The 22,705-nt window shown below is 35.4% G+C and overlaps 2 protein-coding genes and 1 non-coding gene across 3 annotated transcripts; 1 reads left to right on the top strand and 2 right to left on the bottom strand.

The window, feature by feature from the left end:
* The first annotated feature begins 1,241 nt into the window (after positions 1-1,241).
* Positions 1,242-11,084, top strand: LOC106707287 (ankyrin repeat domain-containing protein 29). Its single transcript, XM_045682433.1, has 10 exons — positions 1,242-1,448; positions 6,654-6,768; positions 7,002-7,156; positions 7,594-7,726; positions 8,038-8,220; positions 8,877-8,982; positions 9,079-9,219; positions 9,305-9,396; positions 9,978-10,127; positions 10,568-11,084. Exons 2-10 carry the CDS (start codon positions 6,658-6,660, stop codon positions 10,886-10,888), a joined length of 1,392 nt encoding a protein of 463 aa, XP_045538389.1. The 5' UTR covers positions 1,242-1,448; positions 6,654-6,657; the 3' UTR covers positions 10,889-11,084.
* Trnak-cuu lies at positions 2,676-2,748 on the bottom strand. The gene has a single exon. It is a non-coding gene; the product is annotated as a tRNA-Lys (tRNA).
* A 4,402-nt stretch (positions 11,085-15,486) lies between the features above and the next one.
* Positions 15,487-22,189, bottom strand: LOC106708285 (importin subunit alpha-1). The gene is made up of 11 exons (XM_045682490.1): positions 21,997-22,189; positions 21,466-21,616; positions 20,995-21,142; positions 20,329-20,410; positions 19,634-19,851; positions 19,424-19,515; positions 18,814-18,992; positions 18,127-18,320; positions 17,472-17,643; positions 16,101-16,202; positions 15,487-15,842 (listed from the first exon to the last, which is right to left on the bottom strand). Exons 1-11 carry the CDS (start codon positions 22,057-22,059, stop codon positions 15,711-15,713), a joined length of 1,533 nt encoding a protein of 510 aa, XP_045538446.1. The 5' UTR covers positions 22,060-22,189; the 3' UTR covers positions 15,487-15,710.
* Positions 22,190-22,705: the final 516 nt, after the last annotated feature.

Here is a 22,705-nt window from a genome sequence, read left to right as displayed (position 1 = left end):
CCCGCGACTCCGTCCGCGCGGAATTAAAAAAAAATCTTAGAGTCCTATGTGTTCTTCCAGACTATGATCTACATCTATGCCAAATTTCAGTGGGATCAGTTAAGACGGTCTGGAGATAAGTACAAACATCCATCCATTCACCTAAACATTTGCATTTATAAAAGATATTACTAGCTGTCACCCGCGACTCCGTAAAAAGAACTTTAAAAGTAGCCTATGTGTTTTTCATGTGACGGTACTTTCACAGGAAGGTAGCTGCTGATACACGCGAACATATTATAGGCCACTTTTTTAATCCTGCGCTGACGAAAGCGCCTATGACCCTAGGGCATAAATAATATTACTTCCTTTGGATTAAATTCTCGAAATTCATAACTTAGTTCTTTTGTCAATCTCATTTAAACAATAAATGCGGAAAGCGTAGGACCGCGTACTGTGGAAGACATTGGTAAAAGCTTGTCTAGCAGTGGACTGAGAGGCTGATAGTAGCATATACATAAACTTCAGTGAAGTATTTTGAACATGAAACATTTTGTGTTTGAATTGAATTTGGAATATAAATAGTCCTGAAGAAATGTTTTTTTTTGTAGAATAACAATTGCACAGATATCAGTCAGTTGACATCTTTTATGATTTCATTGTCTTGGGTCTCGCAATGAGATCAATCATCAGCTCCGTCGTCAGCCACATCTTTGTTCCCACAGGTGAACACAAAGTGCGCTTCATGCTCTTCACGTGCGTTTTATTGTTTAGGGTAAATGCGCTAGTTATCGACCTGGAAAACTTGAGTTCAAAGATCTTTAGTAATAAGTGGAAAAGAAGGCCGTGTTTGTTAAATCTTAAATAATAAAATTAAATTAGTAATTTTATATGATTTAACATTATTGTGTGCGTCTATAAATAATCAAACACGCAAATATAGCCCATACGGACAAGATAATAGATTTCAATTTGGTGCATTCTGTCATAGACTAAAGATTTTTTTTTACTTTATAGTCCACTTTTATTGTACCTAACCTAAATGAAACACTTCTGTGCAAATCCTGTAAAGTAAAAAATGTCAGTATCAGAATTTATATTACGTATTTTTACTGTATCTGCAACTGTTGCTTTTACCCTAGGATTCAACGCATGGTTGGTACTTCGTACTTGGCGTGCCGCCATCTTGGCTTCCCTCCAGCAGGTCTGTTATCCCACCTCCGCTGAAAACAGTTCACTTGTGAATATTAAACTGAACACACGTATTAATATTGAAAAATGTTATATTGATTATCCAAATATTATTTACACAACATAAATCAATATTGTATAAAAGACGTTGTTCTGTTTGGCGTTTTTTCATTAGCGCGGGAAAAAAAATTCGGTCGGTTACCGGGGACAAGACAAAGGCATTGTGCGGATTCATCCTAGTGAAATAACTGGACTTATACTTTTGCTAAAATTTAAAGGTAAGATCTTTACAATTATTTTTAATACAAATAAGGTTTGTTTACATTCGTCATTTAATTAATATAATATGGAGAATCATCAATGGAAGCTTTTATAAATGAAAAAAATACTTTTAGATTAATTACTATCTAATAGAGATTAGTGTTCCTCAAAGTTGAATTTTTTTTTCGATCTTAGTCATTGTCGAATAAATTGATACGCTGTTTACGTATCAATATATTTTGTGTCAATATGATGACAGTATGTTTTTTGGAATGTGGATGAAATATTTTGCATTTTCCGAAAAAATAAAACTAACTTCGATTATGATCGAAAAAACTAACATTGGTTATAGTCATCATCCATCTTAATCGTAAATTTTTATTTGTATTACATTTGAAAATAAATTTATGAAACAGATAAAGCAAATAATTACATGTTTAAAAATCAAGAAAATACTTCCTTTCAAATTTCTTTGGGAAAGTTGTTATTGCGATAGTATACAATAAACACGTTCGCAGTTCCTTAATCTCGAAAGACAAAATTGACGCCAAATAAATCTCCTTTGGAGGCCAAGATCACAAAACAACGGCTCCTGCGTGGGCGTATGTTTGTAAACCAAAGTGCGCATTGCTTCTACATATTTTGCGACGTTTTCAAAAGCATTGACCTATTTAAAAATGTTTGTCATACAAATGTAGTCCATATTTAAAGAAAATTCTTAAAAAAAAAAACATCTTTGATCTTACAAAATCTGTAACACTGCATGGCAGATGTTTATACCCGACTGATTTAGGTCTAATCTATTTAGGTCATTGGGATCTCCTGTATTCTCGAATTCAATGGAAGTTAAAAATTATGCCTGGTTTATATTAAGCCAGTACAGTAGGACAGTAGCGCTGGCCCGGGATGGACTGTATGGGCACACTGGCACCAGTTAGTGTTTTAGTATGTCAGTTGTATGCTAGCGCTGATTTTTAGCGCTACTGTCCTACTGTACTGGCATATTGAAAGCCAGGTATTATTTTAATATACTGGCTGCATATGTCATATATCGTCTAAGGTTTTATTTTGTAAACTTTCCAAGTAGTGTTTATATTAATAATACAAATATGTCTGTTTTTAATAAGTCTATGATTATAGCCCTTTAAAGGTAAAATTGTTTAAATAGGTTTGTTATAACTGATTTCTATTGGATTCGACTATAGATTAAACAAACATAATTTAATCTTTTGCAAAATGAATCCCGCCCAACGTGGGGCTCGAACCCACGACCCTGAGATTAAGAGTCTCATGCTCTACCGACTGAGCTAGCCGGGCTTATGCAGAAAAGACAAAATAACTAGTTATTTTTAACGGTATAACCTCAAAATTGAAATCTGTTCTAAAAAAAAAAAATAGTTGTTTGTCATGCTTCAATAAATTTAAAAGATTTATATATTTATTTTCCCTTTTTAGAGTGGGATGATCATTACAACTACTCGTTTATGTAATAAATTTTCGGACGTAAGTCTGACGCCAAACTTTGATCATAAAGTTTACAAATATAATAACCCATAATTTATTAACGAACTTTATAATATTATCAATTACACAAATATAATTTTGTATTATCTAAACAGCTCGATTTATTATCGATTTTAATATATGTGTAATTAATTGAAAAAACCGAAGTACGAATGTTCAAATTTCCTTTGTCATTTTGTGCGAATATAGAGTAAATATTTTGCCGCGCTTTCCGATGTCAAGGTTGAGGGCAAAGCACTCGCTAGACGGCTATTTATATCCGATATTTTGTTATACTTTCCGTCATATCTAACATGTACCAATTTAGATGTTTTGAGGTTATTTCGATTTTTAAATTTCCCGCCAAACTCCAAAGGGTGACAAGGACCAAGAAATGCACAAAAGAATGACCAACATCAAGTTAGTGAATGAAACTTCGGTCATCCCTTAATTTTTACATAAAAAACATTGTTAATCATGTTTTGTTTTTATTGTATTCTTAAAATATCAACGAATCTTTTTCAGATAATTATAATTTTGGATCTTTTTTCTTTCTTACATATAAATGATACTGGCACATGGCTTAAATACGTTTTTTGAGCCGCCGTATAGGCAATACATTGGCAACTGCTTGGCATCACGGTTGCGTCAGAATCATCAAGGTCATGTTATACAGTATGTATCCATGACAACATGTCAAATTTTGGCAAACGGAACAGACGCTATGTCGGCTATCTAAATTGAGGCGTGACTACGATACAGTGAAACCTGGTTAAGTGATACATCAAGGGACCTGCAATGTCGTTTCACTTATAGAGGTATTCCACTTACCCAGTGTCTCAGATATACAGGTATAAATAAATATCTGTCTCATTTACAGAGGGTTCCATTAATAGAGGTGAGAATACACGTTATTTCAGTTATACGAGATAACGATTGTAGCTTTCGTTTTGACATTTTTCAAATAAACATCTGTATGATAGTAAAGCGAAACTAAAACTGAAGGTAATTGAAGCTCAAAATTTGTACTTACGTACTTGGAATTACGTGTGGAATTTGTGGGTAGAATAAGAATGAGTAAACAAACAATGGTATCTCAGTTACAGAGGTTTATGCATATAAAATTCTCGCTGTCTCAGTTATAGAGGTAACTATGATGATAAATCGAAAGAACAAATCCCAGATATAGAGGTTTACCTCGTCCCACTAACAGAGGTAATTCAGTGCCAAAGTGTTGGGACTTCAGCATAAGTTCCAGTTATGGAGGTTTCTCACTTATCCAGGTCCCACTTAACCAAGTTTCACTGTATTTGTGTTGAAAAATTGTACACAAATAATAATAATAATGCATTAATCGTTAATTAAATGCTTTTTTTATAAAGGAGAAGGGGGCAAACGAGCAACGGACCACCTAAAGTTATTTGATCCGACGCCCATGGACATCCGCAACGCCACAGGTATCGCAGATGCGTTGCCGGCCTTTAAGGAAGGTATACGCTCTTTTCTTGAAGGTCCCTAAGTCGTAACTGTTTAAAACCTGACATTCAAAATAGTCTCTTAACAACAGCATTATGGTTTTTAAAAATACCATCACTCTCATATCCTCAAAATAATTGAGAAAATAATAAGCTTGTGTATAAGTGTTTCAGCAGTGGAAAGTTAAGTATTATAAAATGAACTCATTACAAACAAATAAATATATTTAGCATATAGTATTAGGTACAAAGCAAAGCGATCGATGAATTTATACGACGCATTACTCTCCAAAAAATAACACGCGATGCCGAATCAAAACATGTTTGTAAACGAAAAAAACCACGTGTGCTTATTGTGTTCAAACAAACGCAATTATGGCGCCAAAAATAACCTCTCACGGTTCATTGAATATCGAAGTCGGCGCCTGAGTTTTATAGAACTTTAGACAATAAACAAAATGGCAACAAACGTAAAGTTTCTTTTTGCCCGCGCATTGCAAAATTGGAAATTTTCCAGGAACTGAAATGTGGTTAATTCGGTTTCGGGGTTTCCTGTTATTAAAGTGATTTCCGAGAACAATTTCTTTGCATGAAAAATGTGAATACATTTTCGATTGCGCAGTTTATTTCCTAACTAAACTTCGTCTAGTCTTACAATACTTTACAATTTGACTACTTCCATTTGTTAACAATGTTTAATTCCTACTTTTTCTGTTTGAAAACGAAGATAAGAATTTCCTACACACATAACTTTGCGAAATACACGTTTGATAACTGTTTTGTCATCGGGAAAATGGAAAAAAAGCAACTGCCAATTTTTATAAAATAAAAAAATATGACATGTCTGAACAAAAGACAATTTGCGATTTAAAATTGAGGAAAATTTTAAAACCAGAGACAATACAATTACGAAGAAATTCCCTGACGTAAGCTTCGATTTTGGCTTGGATTGTTCCCGCTCTTTCGTGTTGGAATAACGCCATCTTTGTTGTAAAAGGCAAAGGATAATGCGTAGACGCATGAACTTATTGTTTGTTATTTTCTTATTTGTAATTATTAAGATAAATGAACATAATTGGACAAAAATGTTTTTTTTTTTGTGTATACTATTGTTCGAAGGCATTCGACATTACACCTGGAGGCCTAGCCTTAAAAGGCTTTGAGTTAGAAATCAAAAGTTAATAGCTTGAATTATTGATGTCTTCTAATTAACAATTTGGCTTGACTGCTGACATAAACTTACATCAATAAAATTTGCTCACGCGAAAATGAAATAAGTGTTTACTATCTGTGTTCTTCGATAAATTATTTAATTCGATCAATGTATTAACAGATTTAGGCAAGGTGCCCGATGTAGATGTTAAACAGGGGTTTGTATGTTCCGAAATACGTTTTATTGCGTAGGATGTTTGTATGTAAATAGATATAATCTGTGTCCGATCACAACAATACGTATGTTTTAAATATATTGATGATCTTACAATTATCTTAAGAAATGTAGTGTAATATTTATTTTAGTTGGAGAATGGAAGAAAAGACTGGCCTACACAGTCAATAAGTAGTCTTTATGTAGATTTATTAATAAAAGACAACTCTAAAGTTCTTCTTTTGTAAGGAAATGACTCTGATTGTGGCACTTAATTTCTTTCAAGCACAATGGCTTTTCGGCTAGATGACTTTTGTTTTTATTTTCTTTTTTTTTATTTATATGTATTGTCCTCATATTTATGTTTACAAAACAGATGCGTAGCGTTTAGATCTAATTTGCGTGACAGGCGCGCGTGGTATCAGACACGTGCCACGCTATTTCTGAACATCGTATTCGATATCCAATTCGATCATGACTGAATTTAAGTCAGCTGACTGTGATTTGTGATGCGCCTACTGTCTTTGTTATGCTAGTGTATTATCAGGTCGTATACGACCCCATTGAAGAGCTCGACACTACCGTATCTTAGCCTATCTTATGTTCGGGGTGACTAAGCCTTGGTCAACTACATTGGCCCAGTGGGGATTGACTTCACACATATCTGTGAAATTATTTACAGATATGTGCTGGTTGAATCAAAATATTTTCCTTCGCCTATGTATTTTTTTTTACTTAGTAAAATCAAAGTAGAATCTACGAAATAAAAGTAATACAAAATATTGTTGTGATTACATTAGCAAAGAATAAAAACTCACTGACGCAATCAGAATGGTTAATTAGGCAATGGTCTATACTTTTTTATTTGTATTTTACAGCAAGATGCCGTCAGAAGTGATATCGGGCAAGTCGCTGCAGCGCGAGCTGGCCGATTCCATCATCCGCATGGTGCCGCTGGACGAGATACGGATACTGCTCGCTTGTGGAGCGAAGGTTAGGAAGTGTCACTTCTGAAGACATAAGAACTTATGACCCTTAGAAGAGATGTATGGCTTTCATGAACTCAAATTATGGATGATAGTTCTATATCCGACCCAGTATAGTAACCGCCGCTTAAAGCACATCAGTACCAGAAGTACTCTGGCTCTTAAGATGTCTGGTTCTCATTCTCTGGTTCTGGTTAACATGACGTATTGTTAGTTAAGTCCTCGTTTTTGTGAATGTAGGTGAACGAGCCGGTGACGCAGGGTTTGCGGCCGCTGCACTACGCCATCTGGCAGCGGCACCTGGAGGCGACTCGACTGCTGCTAGTGCGTGGCGGCGACGTCAATGCACGCGATGACTGTGGCTACAGCGCCTTGCACCTGGCCGCCGAGCACGGGTACATCACTAGCATAGCTTGTCCGACTACTGAACTTTACCTTTTCTAAACGCCTTCTGCAGTATTCTTTTCTTTCTTCTTTCTTTTCTTTCTCTTTCTTTCTATTCAGAGCAAGAGCAACTAATCGATTCACATCCGTCTTTTTGAGCATCCAAGATGCTTCCATCCAACATTTCTCTTTTAAACTTCAAAAATTTAATGGTTAAATAAATATTTTTCTGGATTTTTGACTGAAATTGTTATCAGGTTCACGACTTAAAAAAATATTCATGGACTACTGATTACATAGGATCGCCATTAATGTCTATGTCTGATCATCGGTTCATCATTTTGCAGTCCTTATTTAGGCCCTACTGACCCTAGACTTCTTGACTTTATGGTCATGAAACTCTTAGTAGGCACCAATTGTATTTATGTTCTGTTCGGTTCCGTCTTAGGTACACGGAGCTGGTCCGTCTGCTGTTGCAGAGTGGAGCGGCGGTGGATTACCGCGTGGACAGTGGCGAGCAGTTCCCGCGCACCACACTCTGCGACGAGCCCCTACGTCTTGCCATCAGGAACAAACACTACGTGAGTTACATTGTGTTAGGAGTACTACTGTGTAGCTTCATCATATATTGTCCACTGCTGAGTGTAGGTTAATTTTTCATCCAGTAGACTCTTGCATATGGTCAAAGTGACCATAAATAGAGTAGAGTAAAACAGTTTCAAACGTATCAAACCGAGACTTATGACTCCGTGTACATTATAATAATGAGGAATCTTGCACTAATCTCTACTCTCTGCTTTCGCGTAAAAAGACCGATTAATCCAAGATATTATTAATAACAGGTAACCTTTTATTATTTATTAATAAGTGAACACTATTTACTAATTGGTAGGAGGTAGCCCGCCTGCTGCTGGAGCACGGCGCGGACCCTAATAAGCGGTACTTCTTTGGTGCTGAGATTAACTTGGTGTCAGACCCGGAGTACCTCGAGCTGCTGCTCTCATTCGGTGCCAACCCGGACTCTCGCGACCGTGCCGGTCTCACGCCGCTCATGAAGGCTGCTAGACAGAAACGGGTAAGGTTACGAAGTATTCAACTCGAGGAAACAACTTATCTGCTTACAGTTGTAATCTATTAACCATCCACATCTATCCACTTCTATCCACTTCTATCCACATCTATCCACATCTATCCACATCTATCCACATCTATCGACATCTATCCACAACCATCCACATCTATCCACATCTATCCACATCTATCCACATCCATCCACAACCATCCACATCTATCTACATCTATCCACATCTATCCACATCTATCCACATCTATCTACATCTATCCACATCTATCCACATCTATCCACATCTATCCACAACCATCCACTTCTATCCACATCTATCCACATATATCCACATCTATCCACATCTATCCACAACCATCCACATCTATCCACATCTATCCACAACCATCCACATCTATCCACATCTATCCACATCTATCCACATCTATCCACAACCATCCACTTCTATCCACATCTATCCACATCTATCCACATATATCCACATCTATCCACATCTATCCACAACCATCCACATCTATCCACATCTATCCACAACCATCCACATCTATCCACATCCATCCACATCTATCCACATCTATCCACAACCATCCACATCTATCCACATCTATTTACCATCCATTAGACATTAAAATTTGTATACATTCCAGGGTATAGAAGCGGTACTGCTACTGATCAGTTACGGCGCTGACGTCAACGCGATGGCTGACGCCAGAAATGACTATAGAACCGTCATGCATTATGCCGTCCTTAGTGGTAACTGTTCATTGTATATACAATATTTTTCTTCAACAATTAAATAATTCCAATTGCTCTGCTAAAAACTACCAAAATTAATATTTTTGTATTCAGGCAACCCCGACATGGTGAACTTGTTGATCAAACAAGGCGGGCGAGTTAACTACGAAGGTGTGGAACTGAACAAGCCGAGTGCGCTCGACCTCGCCATATTGAAGGGAGATGTTGCCATGGTGCAGATGCTTATGTCTGCCGGTTAGAATTATTTTTAAATATTAAACCAAAGTTTGATCTTAATAATGTTGCTATATTATTAACCTTATAAATTCTACCATTTCAGGAGCGCATGTAAATGCGTCCAGCTCCGTCATTGGGTCCCCGCTACATGTCGCTTGCTCAGACAATATTGACAACAGGAAAGAAATCGTTAAAGTGAGAAAATTCGTTTATTATTATTAGAATTATGATTATGTCAGTGAATCTTATCATGTTATAACAAAGTGTAAAAAAAACGAATTAATATCTATAGTTACTAAAGAGCGTCGGTGGCTCAAGGGTTAAGTACTTGACTTGCAATCTGCAGGTCCTGGGTTCGAATCCCGCCATGTACCAATATGTTTTTCGACTCTCGATTTACATATGTACATTTATCCGACGTTCTTACTGTGGAGGAAAAGATCGTGATGCTGCACATATCTGAGAAGAAATTCAATGATATGTGTGAAGTCAACCCGCACTAGACCAGCGTGGTTAACTATGTCCTAGTCACCTCTAACTTGGGTTAGGCTCCGAGTCCCTCAGTGGGGATGTATAGTGAGCTGATGATAGTTGCTAAAGATGGTGGTAGTACTTCATAAACAAATCTAAATCGTGGAAAAAATTAAATTGTGCCTGAATTTCTACCTATCGTACTGGCTCTAAATTGTGAAGGCTTTTACTTTTTATTTTTGGTTAGAAAGTATAAAAAAAAATCTCAATGCAAAAGTTATATTTCTGCTTTTGCTTGTCAACAGCTGCTGCTGGAGAGCGGTGCGGATCCTAACCTCAAAGTGCTGAACGAGGAGGACGGCGCGCAGCTCCGGCCTGCGCTGGCCGAGTACCTCGCCAGCAATGTGGAGCCCAGTGCTGCCATCGTCTCACTGCTGCTGCGTTATGGTGCTCGAGTCAGTATACGAAAACAAAATATTCAAGTATCATTTTTAAAGATTTTATTTACAAAAATTGCAATATAAAAAAGTGAAATAATAAGAATATGTATTTTCCTATATTTATGTATACTGGCAACACATAAGAAATTTATCTTGATTTGTTTATGGTTTTGTCTTTGGTCATGGGTAGCGGGAATGCCCTAACTAGGTGAAGTACTCGTTCACTTAAATAACGAATAACTACTTCATCCATTCATCCATTCGGTCTCGTAATGCCCACTTCTGGGCATAGACTTCCCCCAAAGATCGCCACAATGATCGGTCCTGTACAACCCGCATCCAGGATACTCCTGCAACCTTAACCAGATCATCGTTCCATATTGCGGGAGTAATAACTACTTAGTTAACCTTAATTTTTATACCCTTTTTTAATTATAGAATTACTTTTTTTTCAGGTAATAATGAAAACGCAGTTCCGTGACCCTGATGGCATTCTCAACCACTTACAGAACGTTACCTCTGAACAGTCTGAACACATATTCTATCTACTTCTAGAAGCTGCGGAATCCTTCGATCTCTGTATGATAAAGAGGAACTCCACCCTTACTGCTGTACAAAAACAAGCCTTAATCGACCGAGCTAAGAACCCTATTACCTTATTAGCTCAAACAAGAATATTCCTACGTAAATATTTCGGTACTGATTTAGTGGATATTGTGAAGACTTTGGAAATACCAGACATTCTTCATCAATACCTGCTTTTTGAATGTCGTTAAGAGGATTTTATTATAAATTTGGATGTAATTTTTTATTGGTCAAAGAATTTCTTTGGTCAATTTTTTTATCTGGCAACATTGTTTGCCAGATTTGGAGTTAACTCCGTGTTTTTGGGAAAATCTCATTCAATTTTAAATAATTGACGCATTGCGACAAATCTCGATAGGAGTGTATTGATGTTTGTATCGATTTTATTAATAAATATACACTTTTATATTATATAATATGTAAAATAATTATAAATTTAATAAAAACATATGACGAAAATGTAGCGAACCCTTCATATTGGAAGATATTATTTTATTTGCGGTAATTTTAATGCGTATGTTAATGATCCGTTAGGCGGAATTGGAACTTTTCAAATTCATTAAAAATTGATTTGGCGATTTCAAATCGCATATTTTAATTTTTTTTTCTAAAAATCAAATATTCCATTTGATAAAAATATATATTACATTTTTACATTAGTTAATATAAAATGGTTTTAAAATTTTATTTCTAAAATATATTTTTTAATCATTATATGTGTGGTCATATAAATAAAAACAATATTACAGTTTGTTTTATAATCGATTCTAATACATAATATTGACTTAAATATCCACGATAATTGCAATTTGCATATTTTATGCTTTTACCAGGTTTCTGAGACTAAAATGTTCGTTTATAATATATACCTCTGTTTTGTCAAAGATAATGGATGACGATATTTTATACAAAGATTTTGGTCCCAAAAACCAACAGTTAGTAGTCTGATTGCATACTTATTATGTGATATATTGTGATAAATTTTAGCATTAAGATTTACTTACGACTAAAGCATTATGTATCAAACATATATGTAATTTTGAGTTATCTCTATTATTTTAAGAATAAATAAATGTGTGGCATATAGTCTTTTATTTAACACTAGATTTAGCCAGCGCGGAATTTAAAAAATTAAAAAAAACATGGCCTAATGTTACTCGGGGATTATAGCTTCCTATGGGAAAAGAATTTTTAAAAATCGGTCTAGTAGTTTTTGAGTGTATTTGTTCCATGAAAAAATACAAATCTTTTATTTTTAATGTTGGTATAGACAAAAAGATGTCTTTGTTTGACGATGGGCCACTTTGAAAATATATGTAAAAGACTAGCTGTCGCCCGTGGCTTCTTCCGTCCACGGGGAATTAAAAAATGCCTATGTTCTGCATCTGTGCCAAATTTCCGCGAAATCCATGCATCCGTTCTGGAGATACCTTCTAACAAATATCCATCCATCCATTTATTCATACATCCAAACATTCCCATTTACAGCAGTAAGATTGATAGATAATTTTTGTATGTGGATTTGTTTGATGGTTTTGTTCAGAATAGATAAATGTTGATCAAACTTTATTTTTGATGGTTTTTCGGAGGCTCAAAAACAATTTCGTTCTGAAATCAAAATTAACGAAATTTTCTTATATGGCAGCACTGACAACAATGACTTCGAGTTTTCGCTTGTCAAATTATTCCATTCCAAAACAATAACTGATTTGAAATTTGGCTTGAGAACTTTTGTGTGATATTTCTATCGAATATAATAAAGTGAATAGCAGTTTCTGTTTTTCCGTATTAACAATGACAGACAAACAAAAAGTAGATCTCGGTCTCTTAGAAGAAGACGATGAATTTGAAGAGTTTCCCACCGAAAGTGAGCATTTGTTTGACAACCCGATTGAAATTGTGTTTGAATTTGTTACTGATTTATCTATTTTTTCTTACTCTTAAGATTGGGGTACTGAAGATGCTGATGATGAGGAAGTATCGGTTTGGGAGGACAACTGGGAGGACGATGTTGTTCAAGACGATTTCAATCAACAATTGAAGTGAGTACTTTTGGGTTATGTATCGCGGTACCTCGTGAGATAATTCAATTTAAAAAAAATACACAGAAAATGATTTGATCAATCATTAACAAATTATTTCCCATGTTTTAAGGATAAGGATTTAAGGATAGCAAAGGAAGGGAATTAGAAAGAGTTTCTCCTATTTTCAGTGCCAAGCTCTCATTAGTATTATTTGAATTATCTTCATAAAGTTTATAATACTTGTTATTTAATTTCAGGCAACAATTGGAAAAGCTGAAAGAGAAAAACAAAACATAAATGTGTCCTGAGTTTTAGGATAATATTTAATATAAGTTAATAAATTCTTCAACTACAAGGAATTGTGATTTTCACATCTACAGCAATTATTTTGATCTTATCTTACAAATAAAGTTAAAACTGAAGTTGAGAACATTTTCTCATCATCTGTTGTTTTATTTAGTACTAGCTTTTACCCGCGACTCCGTCCGCGCGGAATAAAAAAAATGCACACAAGATAAAAAGTTTCTATGTCCGTCTCCTAGTTCTAAGCTACCTCCCCATCAATTTTCAGCTAAATTAGTTCCATCAATCTTGAGTTATAAATAGTGTAACTAACACGACTTTCTTTTATATACATAGATTTTTGGTACTGGAAAGTTTAATTGTTTCCATCATTCTTTTATTTATTTAACATCACATTTTTTGGATATTCAGAAATTCATTTTGGTAGAGGAGAAATTTAGTTGTATTTGGACATGTGAATCTATAGACTAGTGGTAAAAAAGTATGACAAGAGCTATATCCATTGATAAGTAGCTATTGTCCGCAACTCCATCTGTGCAGAATTGAAAAAAACTTAGCCTATGTGTTCTTCCAGACTATGTTCTACATCTGTGCCAAATTTCATCAAGATCCATTGAGCCATTCCTAAGATACCTTCAAACAAACATCCATCCATCATCTAAACATTTTGTAATATTGGTAAGAAGCTAAGAAGTAAGATATCTATATACTCTATGGAGGTTAAGATTCTTCAGAGATAAAAAAAAATAGTTTTTGTTTCTTGACATTTTCTTTATGTCAAATCAAATTTGACAAGAAAACATAATGGATAAATTACAATTTAAATACTAAATAACAATTCAAATTGGATTATTATTTTTAAAATAATGACAACGGAAGATATAGACGACATAGATCTGATTTTGGATGATCAAGAATTATCTGAATTTGTAGAAATAAAAAGTAAGTAGGCAACCTCAATTGAAAACAAGGCTAAATGACTGCCAACATATTTATGATCCTCCAATTAAGATTAAGTTAGTGGTAACCTTTGTAAGTGTTGGCTTTGGACCCATTGTGGATATAGGGAAGTGCATGCAAGGGTTTGGGGATGGCCTCAATGCTTCTATAACTCTATGATACCTTAAAAAGTGCCTTAACTGCATCTCTTACGAAATTTCCAGACGCTATAAAATTTGAATAGTATAAACATAGGTTGATTTTTGACAAGAAAGTCGTGTTAGTTACACTATTTATAACTCAAGAACGGTTGAATCGATTTGACTGAAAATTGGTGGGCAGGTAGCTTAGAACCAGGAAACGGACATAGGATAATTTTTGCCCTGTTTTCTATTTTTTATTCCGCGCGGACGGAGTCGCGGGTAAAAGCTTGTTATATATAAATGGTTAACATTGTATATTTTTTTGTATCTAGAAAGTAAAAAATACATCGTCGGTGAAGTGGATCAATCTGCACTGGAGGATAATTGGGAAGACTATGTTCCTGATATGTCGGCAAACGAAAAGTTCGGAAAATCTAAATGCGATAAATCTATTTAACCATTGTTTTTATACATTCTGATTAGGTCAATAGATTTTTATTGATAGAATACATGAGAAATAAATAATCTTACACATGTTTTTTATTAATATCAGTAGAAATCTTATATCTATATATATAAAAGAAAGTCGTGTTAGTTACACTATTTATAACTCAAGATCGGCTGAATTGATTCGACTGAAAATTGGTGGGCAGGTAGCTTAGAACCGGGAAACGGACATAGGATAATTTTTACCACGTTTTCTATTTTTTATTCCGCGCGGACGGATTCGCGGGTAAAAGCTAGTTTGTAATACAGTCGAACCAGGAAATAAGAGAAACATCTAGTTAGTCGGTGTCTTACTTCATCATTATCATAATCAGGCTGGGTTCATCCACTGCTGCATGTAGACCTCCCCCATTGATTATCTCACTACCTTGTAAACAATTAGCTAATAATTGAGGAACGTCGAAACAAAAATCAATGAATTACATTTTGAAACTTTAACAAAGCCAATGGGTTGTAAACCATCAACAATGTGATCGGTTTTTGTTCATAGCTCCTCAATTGTTGTCTATTGTTTAAGTATAGTGTACAAATAAGAATAGACAATAATTATTAAATTGTTTAATATCAAAATTTACATCTAAAAACATTTTCTTATTACAATAAAGGAATTATAATATCACATTTTTGTTTAAGACCAGCTTCTAATAAATCAGTCGATAGCAGAAATTATTAAAGGACACTTAATATTGATCATAATTTTTTTCCAAATATTGTTATTACATTTTTAACTCTAGCTTTAATTATAACAATCAACTAATGGTTTAAAAAAAATTAAAACCTTTATTCATTTTAAGTAATTAAAAATGATTAATATTGAGAGAAAATATATGGAAATTAAAGGCAAAAATAATAATATTTTTAGGAATTGGATATATTGATTTAGGAATATTTATTAGTCTACCTTTCTGAGTGGATAACTAAGAGTGCAGTGGTAAGTGTAGAATTCTCTCGTAAAGATCAGTTTTCAATACTGAATTTCTTACAACAGTTTCAGTTTATCTAAAAGATGTCCCATTGAATTTTTCCTTACTTCTAGTTTAATTTGATTTTGGATACATTTTCTAACAATTGTTATATTTACTAACATTTTTAATTGTTCAAAAGTTGAAGTTTCGATTCTCGGCTCCGGAACCGAACTGGAATTCCTCTTCGGTCTGCTCCGGCTGAGCCATCTGGTCCTCCTGGTCTATAAAGTAGTTGTCCAAGATGAAGCAGCATTTCTTGAATATCTGCAAAATTACATACCAATAAATATACAATCTATATATATATAAAAGAAAGTCGTGTTAGTTACACTATTTATAACTCAAGATAGGTCGAACTGATTTAGCTCAAAATTGATGGGGAGGTAGCTTAGAACTAGGAGACGGACATAGGAACTTTTTTATCTTGTGTGCATTTTTTTTATTCCACGCGGACGGAGTCGCGGGGAAAAGATAGTTTTTAATAAAAAAAAAACATGTTATCAAATTAGAAAAATTATATACCTGTTCATTTTCATGTTCTTGTAAGGCTTCAATACGGTCAAGTGCTCCAATCTCCTCCAGTTGTAGACAGAGACGCTCCACCTGACCAAACTTGGCAGCAGTCTGTTACAAATATAACGGTTAATTTCACTTCATGTACAGTCAGCTTCAGTATCTGTCAAGCGGGACATAAACTTGTAGTAAATATCTAAAAAATATTTTGATATAAAATGTCAAATGAATTTAACAGAAGTACAGTCAAAATCTGTTATAACGACATCGAAGGGACTACTCATATTGAGTCGTAAAAACCGATAGTTGTAACAACCGGTGACAGGTATTAATAGGAAAGATATGTATATAACATTCAGCCAGGACCTTTGATGTTGGTCAATTTAACCGGTATGTTGTTCTAAACGATGTCGCCATAAACGGTTTTGACTGTAGTATATTTCAAAGTGTATCTCAAGTAAATAGAGTTCAATTTCGTCTAATGTTACTATATCGACGCTGGAAAGCATAAACGCTGTAACCCCGAAAGTATGAACTTTACAGGAGAGTCAAAAAATGATAACTCGTGAGCTGATACGTCTACAAGCTGCGGTATTTAGCAATGTTGTGTAGTTTGTGCTAACCTATAATAAAATCATTATCCTTTGATAATGCTTGAAATTATTAACGTGTGAAAAACATATTCGCGATTTCAAGGGTTATAGCGTTTATGCTTTCCAGCGTCGATATTTTTGCATACTTTGGATGCTTAGTTACTATTAACGCTATATCTGTTACTATAATTATGGGCACTTTGAATGTACTCATATATATGACGATGTGAACGCTTCGATGTTTTTGAGCAGAGTGGATGCTTCAATTAATTTGACGACTTTGGTTGTAGTTATATAATTGATCACTTTAGGTGTTCCTATATATTTGGATATCTTGACTGTCACTATATGCAGCTGACTGTACTAGTGGAAAAACATATATTCACACTAGCTGTCGCCCGCGACTCCGTCCGCGCGCAGTTAATAAGCTTATATGACACGTTCGTAGATTTACCATAGCAGCGCCATCTATTGATTACTTACTCAACCCAGTGGAAAGTTATCGACATCTGTTAGAATCATTTGGAGTTAACAGATAATTGTGACTGTCAAATAATAACAGACAAATAATTAGCAATAAATTAAAATTGCGACTATAATTTGAGATTTAAACTATCCTATCTCTCAAGTTGGATCGAACTGCACATGGTGTGCGAATTTTATTATAATCGGTTAAGTGGTTTAGGTGTCCATTGAGGACAAACATTGTGACACGAGATTTATATATATTAAGATATATGGAGTAAATACATAGCTATAACTATTTACTCCATATTGGAAGTAGTACCTGTAAGAAGTGTGTAAGACCATCCAGTACGACAGTAATAGCTCGCTGGTCTGGTGAACCGAGGAGTGCACAGAAGGGCTCGAGGAAACCAACACCGACCAGCGCATCCAGCTGTGCTGGAGACCCGCCCAGACATAAGTTGGTGACCGCCCATGCTGCTTCTTTCTGACATCTAATGTAAACAAGTTTAAATAACACTAGCTTTTGCTCGTCACTTCAACTGCATGTAATTAAATAAAAATGTAGTAACCTTTGCACTATTCCAGGCACTAATCTATATCTGTCTAATTTCATTCAGATCTGTTCAGCTGTTTTGGAATTTTTTAAAGGTCGGCACAGTATACTACCCTTCCATACATCTATATTAGCAAATACACTCCCTACTTACGCATATTTTTTCACACAATCCTTCTTTCTTCAGTCCTCCTCTACCTTTGTTGCACTCCACATTTAATATCATTACATGTAATACTAGCTGTCACCCTCGCGGAATAAAAAAAAACTTAACAAGAAGCCAAAGTTCTTTCAGTTAGTTCTACACCTGTGCTAAATTTCATCAAGATACATTGAGCTGTTTAAGAGATACCTTCGAACATCCATCTAAACTTTCGCATTTATAATAGCTAGATAAATTAAGATTATAAAGTATACTCACTTAACATCATCACAGGAGAGGACATACATGAGATGCCCGAGGATTCCCTTGTCAACGGCACGCTGGATCTGCTGCTGAGTGCCAGCCAACACGTTGCTGACGGCCCACGCAGCCTCCTTCATCAGTGAAGGTTTACCACACCTCAGCAGTCCCGCAAGGTAGTCCAGCGTACCCGCGTCTAGGCAACGATCCGTCTGGGGATACATAATACATTTATTTGACACTCTTCATGCCACTTATCTATATATATAAAAGAAAGTCGTGTTAGTTACATTATTTATAACTCAAGAACGGCTGAATCGATCTGACTGAAAATTGGTGGGCAGGTAGCTTAGAACCAAGAAAAGGACATAGGATAATTTTTACCCCGTTTTCTATTTTTTATTCCGCGCGGACGGAGTCGCGGGTAAAAGCTAGTTTTTTATATATTTCAGCTGGATGGAGATGCTAGATAGCTCTACAGGTGGACCGATGACCTAGTGTGAACAGCTAGAAGTTGCTTGATGCGGTGTTCCATACTGTACTGTGGCAGACTTGTGGGAATATTAGTGGACTCCCGTCCATGGCACAGGACAGGCGGACTAGTTGACCTCTCATATCGGAGGCCAAGACCCCAATTAGGGTTGCTGCACTAGCTAAGTAGTATGATGATGGCTCTGAAACCTGAAAATATAATAGTATCCTGACCTGGTCGTCAGAACCGGTGAGCATATTGCCAATGGCGCGCAGGGCGGGTGTGCGTACTGCTGGCGAGGTGTGGTCCAGCAAGCGCACGAGGCGCGCCAGCAGCTGTGGTGTGTTCTGCACCGCCTCTATACGCTCGTTGGGCCCGTCTGTTAAATACGACAGCGCCCAGCACGCATCCGCTAACAAAAACATCACATAAGATTATCATTAACATTTTTTTTAATAAAAGAGAAGGAGGCAAACGAGCAGTGGGAACACCAAGGTGTTCATCCAGAGGAATCGCAGATGCATTGCCGGCCTTTGAGATGATGATACGCTCGCTTCTTGAAGGACCCCAAGTCGTAGCAGTTTGGAAATACCGCCGAAGACAGACCATTCCATAAGGCGGGAGTATGCGGTAGAAAGCTACGAGAAAACCGCACAGTTGTGGAATGCCAGCCATCAAGATGGTGTGGATGGTCGTCCAATGCCGGAGCTCGGCGGCAGGAATTGTTCCAAACAATATTTAAAACATGTTTTATAGCAGTGAAATTTCACATTTAAGTCGAAATTGTTCGACATTACGTTTATAGTGATACAAGTAAATTAGTAAACCTATCATAATACATACCGAGTACATCTTGATCAGATATTTCGAGAAGTTTCGACATGTACGTCAGAGCCGGAGCAACAAATTCAAACTTTACTAATGGATTCTTATTCCTGCAACAAATTGTATCAGAATTTAAATGATATCCAATATTTTACTTTGCGTTTAGCATTTGATTGGCACATCGGGAACTGAAATATTCTGCCTGATGTAAAGTGATGTGTATTATACCTGCAGAAATTGCTATAAGTCCAGACGGCAGTCCTGAGCTGGCTTGGCGGTGTGGTGGGGTTGAGGAGTGGCAGTAAGGTCGGCAGGGCGCCGGCGGACAGCACCAGGTCGCGCGTGGCGGCGCCGTCGCCTGCGATATTGCCCAGCGCCCACGCACTCTGCTCTCCCACTGTGCCTCCGCGGGCTAATAATCCCACTAGTTTGGGAATTGCACCACCCTGGGATAAATTTAATACATGTGGTACTATTTTAAAGTTAAAAAAACTTGAGAGGTGTGTTGGGACACCCGGATGGAACGAAGTTCCTTTCGATTAATTAGTGAAGGAACCAATGTTTATTCTATGAATAAAAAACTTAAGTCTTCACAAGAAGTACATTTTATTTCTATGAATTTTCATTATATATTGTCACGTCGTTGCCATGGTGATATAGCAAAAAGTGTCGTGACAACTTTTCGTAAGAATTTTTTCCATCTAGCCCCCTTTCATAACGCGCGATAAGGAACTTCCCAAAAATAGTATAATGCTGAAGGAAACACAGAAATACTCATGTAACAGCCTTACTACTTCTTGTATATACAAGTATATAGAGAAGAAAATTATATAATACATTTTTAAACAAACTTAATTACTTAAGTTAGCTAAGTTTTATACTTAAGTATGGTTAAATTACTTAACTGTAGGTATATTACTTACATCTACTACTGCCATAGTTTGCTCGTGTGTGCCAGATGCTATATTGGTAAGTGCCCAAGCCGCCTCAAACTGCAAATCTTGACTGTTAAAAAATTTAATAGATTAATGGAACATACACATTTCAAGTTAAAACAGGAAAATAAGGCAATCTTGTATAATACTGGAATACTGTCTTTAAACCTTATTATTAGTTTCTATTACCAAAAACAAGAAATATTGTAATCTTTGTTGCTTTGGGAGAAAACCTGATTTTTGTCTAGTAAATAATTGATATTTAGCAAATATTTATAGTCATTTTATTGCAAAAATATCTGGTATTTCATGACCAAAAAAGAAAGTAACTGATAATGTATATTTTAGGAATGTTATTTGTTTATATCTTTTATATATAAAAATCTTGCCACGATGTATGTTGCTAATAAACTTCAAAACTACTGAAGCGATTTCAATCAAATTTCATATGTACCCATATTTTGGTCTAACTTACTGGATAGGATAGTTATTATCTCAATTATTCGCTTATGTTGTGAATGTAAACAAATAAAATGTATCAAATAATAATTGTTTCTTAAGCAGTTTTTTTTTATTCGCGGGACAGAGTCGCGGTTGTCAGCTGGTTCCTACCTATATAAATATTAAAACAAAAATTAATATGAATTGTTTTACCAATCATCCCTGTCCAGAGCTTCAACCAGTGGTTTTATAACTCCAGCATTGACCATGGTAGTGATGGGTGGGTTCTTCTCTTTGGACAAGATGCGCCTTGCCGCCCGTGCCGATGTCACCTTCAGTGCTACATTGCTGGATTTTAGACCTAGAAATCATCATCTTCTCATTATCATTATCTCCCTGACCTCATCCCACTCATGTGGGGTCGGCACACAATAATTTATATTATCTAAATTTGTAGACTTCTTAAGAATTATATTAAAGCTTGTTTATGTTAAGTTGTTTATAATTAATCTTTATAGAAGACACCTTACACTGTAAAGTTCAATTTGTATAAGTACCTGGCCATGTAATATTACCATCCAAACTTTGTAGGGCATGCATTACTTCACCTGTACTGAGTCCACCTGTCCAGATATACACTTATACCTAACCAGAAGAAGCTATAAAGTTTGAATCTTCTAATACCTTGTACAATCTCCTCTGGTGTGGGCAATGGAGTGTCGGACTGCACCTCTTCACTGCCATCAGGGGAGAGAGCTCTGCGCTTCAAGAGTTGATCATCACGGGCTTGCTTCCTAAGAGTGACACTAAGTTCTGCTCTCTTACGGCGTAATTCCTAAAATAATATTTCACAATATAGACACTAAAAAATCCCAACAAAATAAAAATGTATAAAAACACAGTAAAGCGGGTACTTTAAAATGATGTGGTCTAACAAGTTATGCATACGTTTTAAGAATATATCAATAATAATTTAGCTGTAAGACTTATGTACCGCAAGTATGTCATATTATTGGCAGGATGGATGTGCAGGAATGCCAGAATTAATACTATAAGGAACATATTCCAAAATATGTACCACGTATATAAATGTTTTCATCTTCTCTTTTAACCGGTCACGATGAATTCATTAACTTTTTTTTTTACTTTTGAACAAATAAGGAAGAAAAAATCTTACAAAAAACACCTCATGTCTTTAAAAGTAAAATAACTCACATTTGTTCCTTGTGCCACATTTTTGTAAGATGTAAGTCTCGACTTGTGGCTTTTATCAGTCATATTTAGATATATATTATTGCAAAAAGACTTAAGTTACCGTTTTTATAAATAATAGGATTGTAATCGAAGTTCAACCACAAGTTCGAGTGTTGAAGAACCTCAAAAGCACCTTGTAAAAACCTTATTTCGAATTCAAAACGAAACGAACAAAATTTGAAATCAGTGCTGCCATTTATTAAAATTCTTGGTCGGGTAAATTTAGAATTGAAATATTTTTCTTAGTATTGGTAATTTAAGTAAGTAAAAATGTGTATCATAGTGAAATTGGAAACATTTAGAAAAATTAAATCAGTAGTATTAATAAGATTTTAAAACCCGGGGGCCAACATTCGTTCAAAAGCAAAGAGTATAAGTTTTAAAAGGTTGCTGTCAAAGTTATCTATTAAGTAAAAAACTACTCTTTGAAGTTAGAAATTTGAAATGGCGCGCACATTTTATCACATTATTTAAAAAATAAAATGTATTGTGCTTATTTTTGTGTCTTATTTACATCATTCTTTTTAGGATTCAAGCAATCTTATAATTTTATAACGTCGTTACAGATTGATACAAGTAAGTTGTATTAAAAACATATTTTCTGGTTTATAATTGTAAATTATATACTGATTTGTTTTAAATAACTTTTATTGAGGACTAATTTAGACTT

Source organism: Papilio machaon, chromosome 19, assembly GCF_912999745.1.
Source record: "Papilio machaon chromosome 19, ilPapMach1.1, whole genome shotgun sequence".
NCBI lineage: Eukaryota > Metazoa > Arthropoda > Insecta > Lepidoptera > Papilionidae > Papilio > Papilio machaon.
The sequence above is the reverse complement of the archived record's forward strand: the minus strand, read 5'-3'. Positions and strand labels throughout refer to the sequence as shown.

Excerpts from the sequence above, each read along its gene's own strand:
- LOC106707287 (XM_045682433.1), top strand. The coding sequence starts at position 6,658 with ATGCCGTCAGAAGTGATATCGGGCAAGTCGCTGCAGCGCGAGCTGGCC. Across the intron at positions 6,769-7,001 it reads TGCTCGCTTGTGGAGCGAAG|GTGAACGAGCCGGTGACGCA; the intron begins GTTAGGAAGTGT and ends TTGTGAATGTAG. Across the intron at positions 7,727-8,037 it reads CCATCAGGAACAAACACTAC|GAGGTAGCCCGCCTGCTGCT; the intron begins GTGAGTTACATT and ends ACTAATTGGTAG.
- LOC106708285 (XM_045682490.1), bottom strand. The coding sequence starts at position 22,059 with ATGACTGATAAAAGCCACAAGTCGAGACTTACATCTTACAAAAATGTG. Across the intron at positions 21,143-21,465 it reads ACCAGAGGAGATTGTACAAG|GTCTAAAATCCAGCAATGTA; the intron begins GTATTAGAAGAT and ends GATGATTTCTAG. Across the intron at positions 19,516-19,633 it reads ACTTATAGCAATTTCTGCAG|GAATAAGAATCCATTAGTAA; the intron begins GTATAATACACA and ends AATTTGTTGCAG.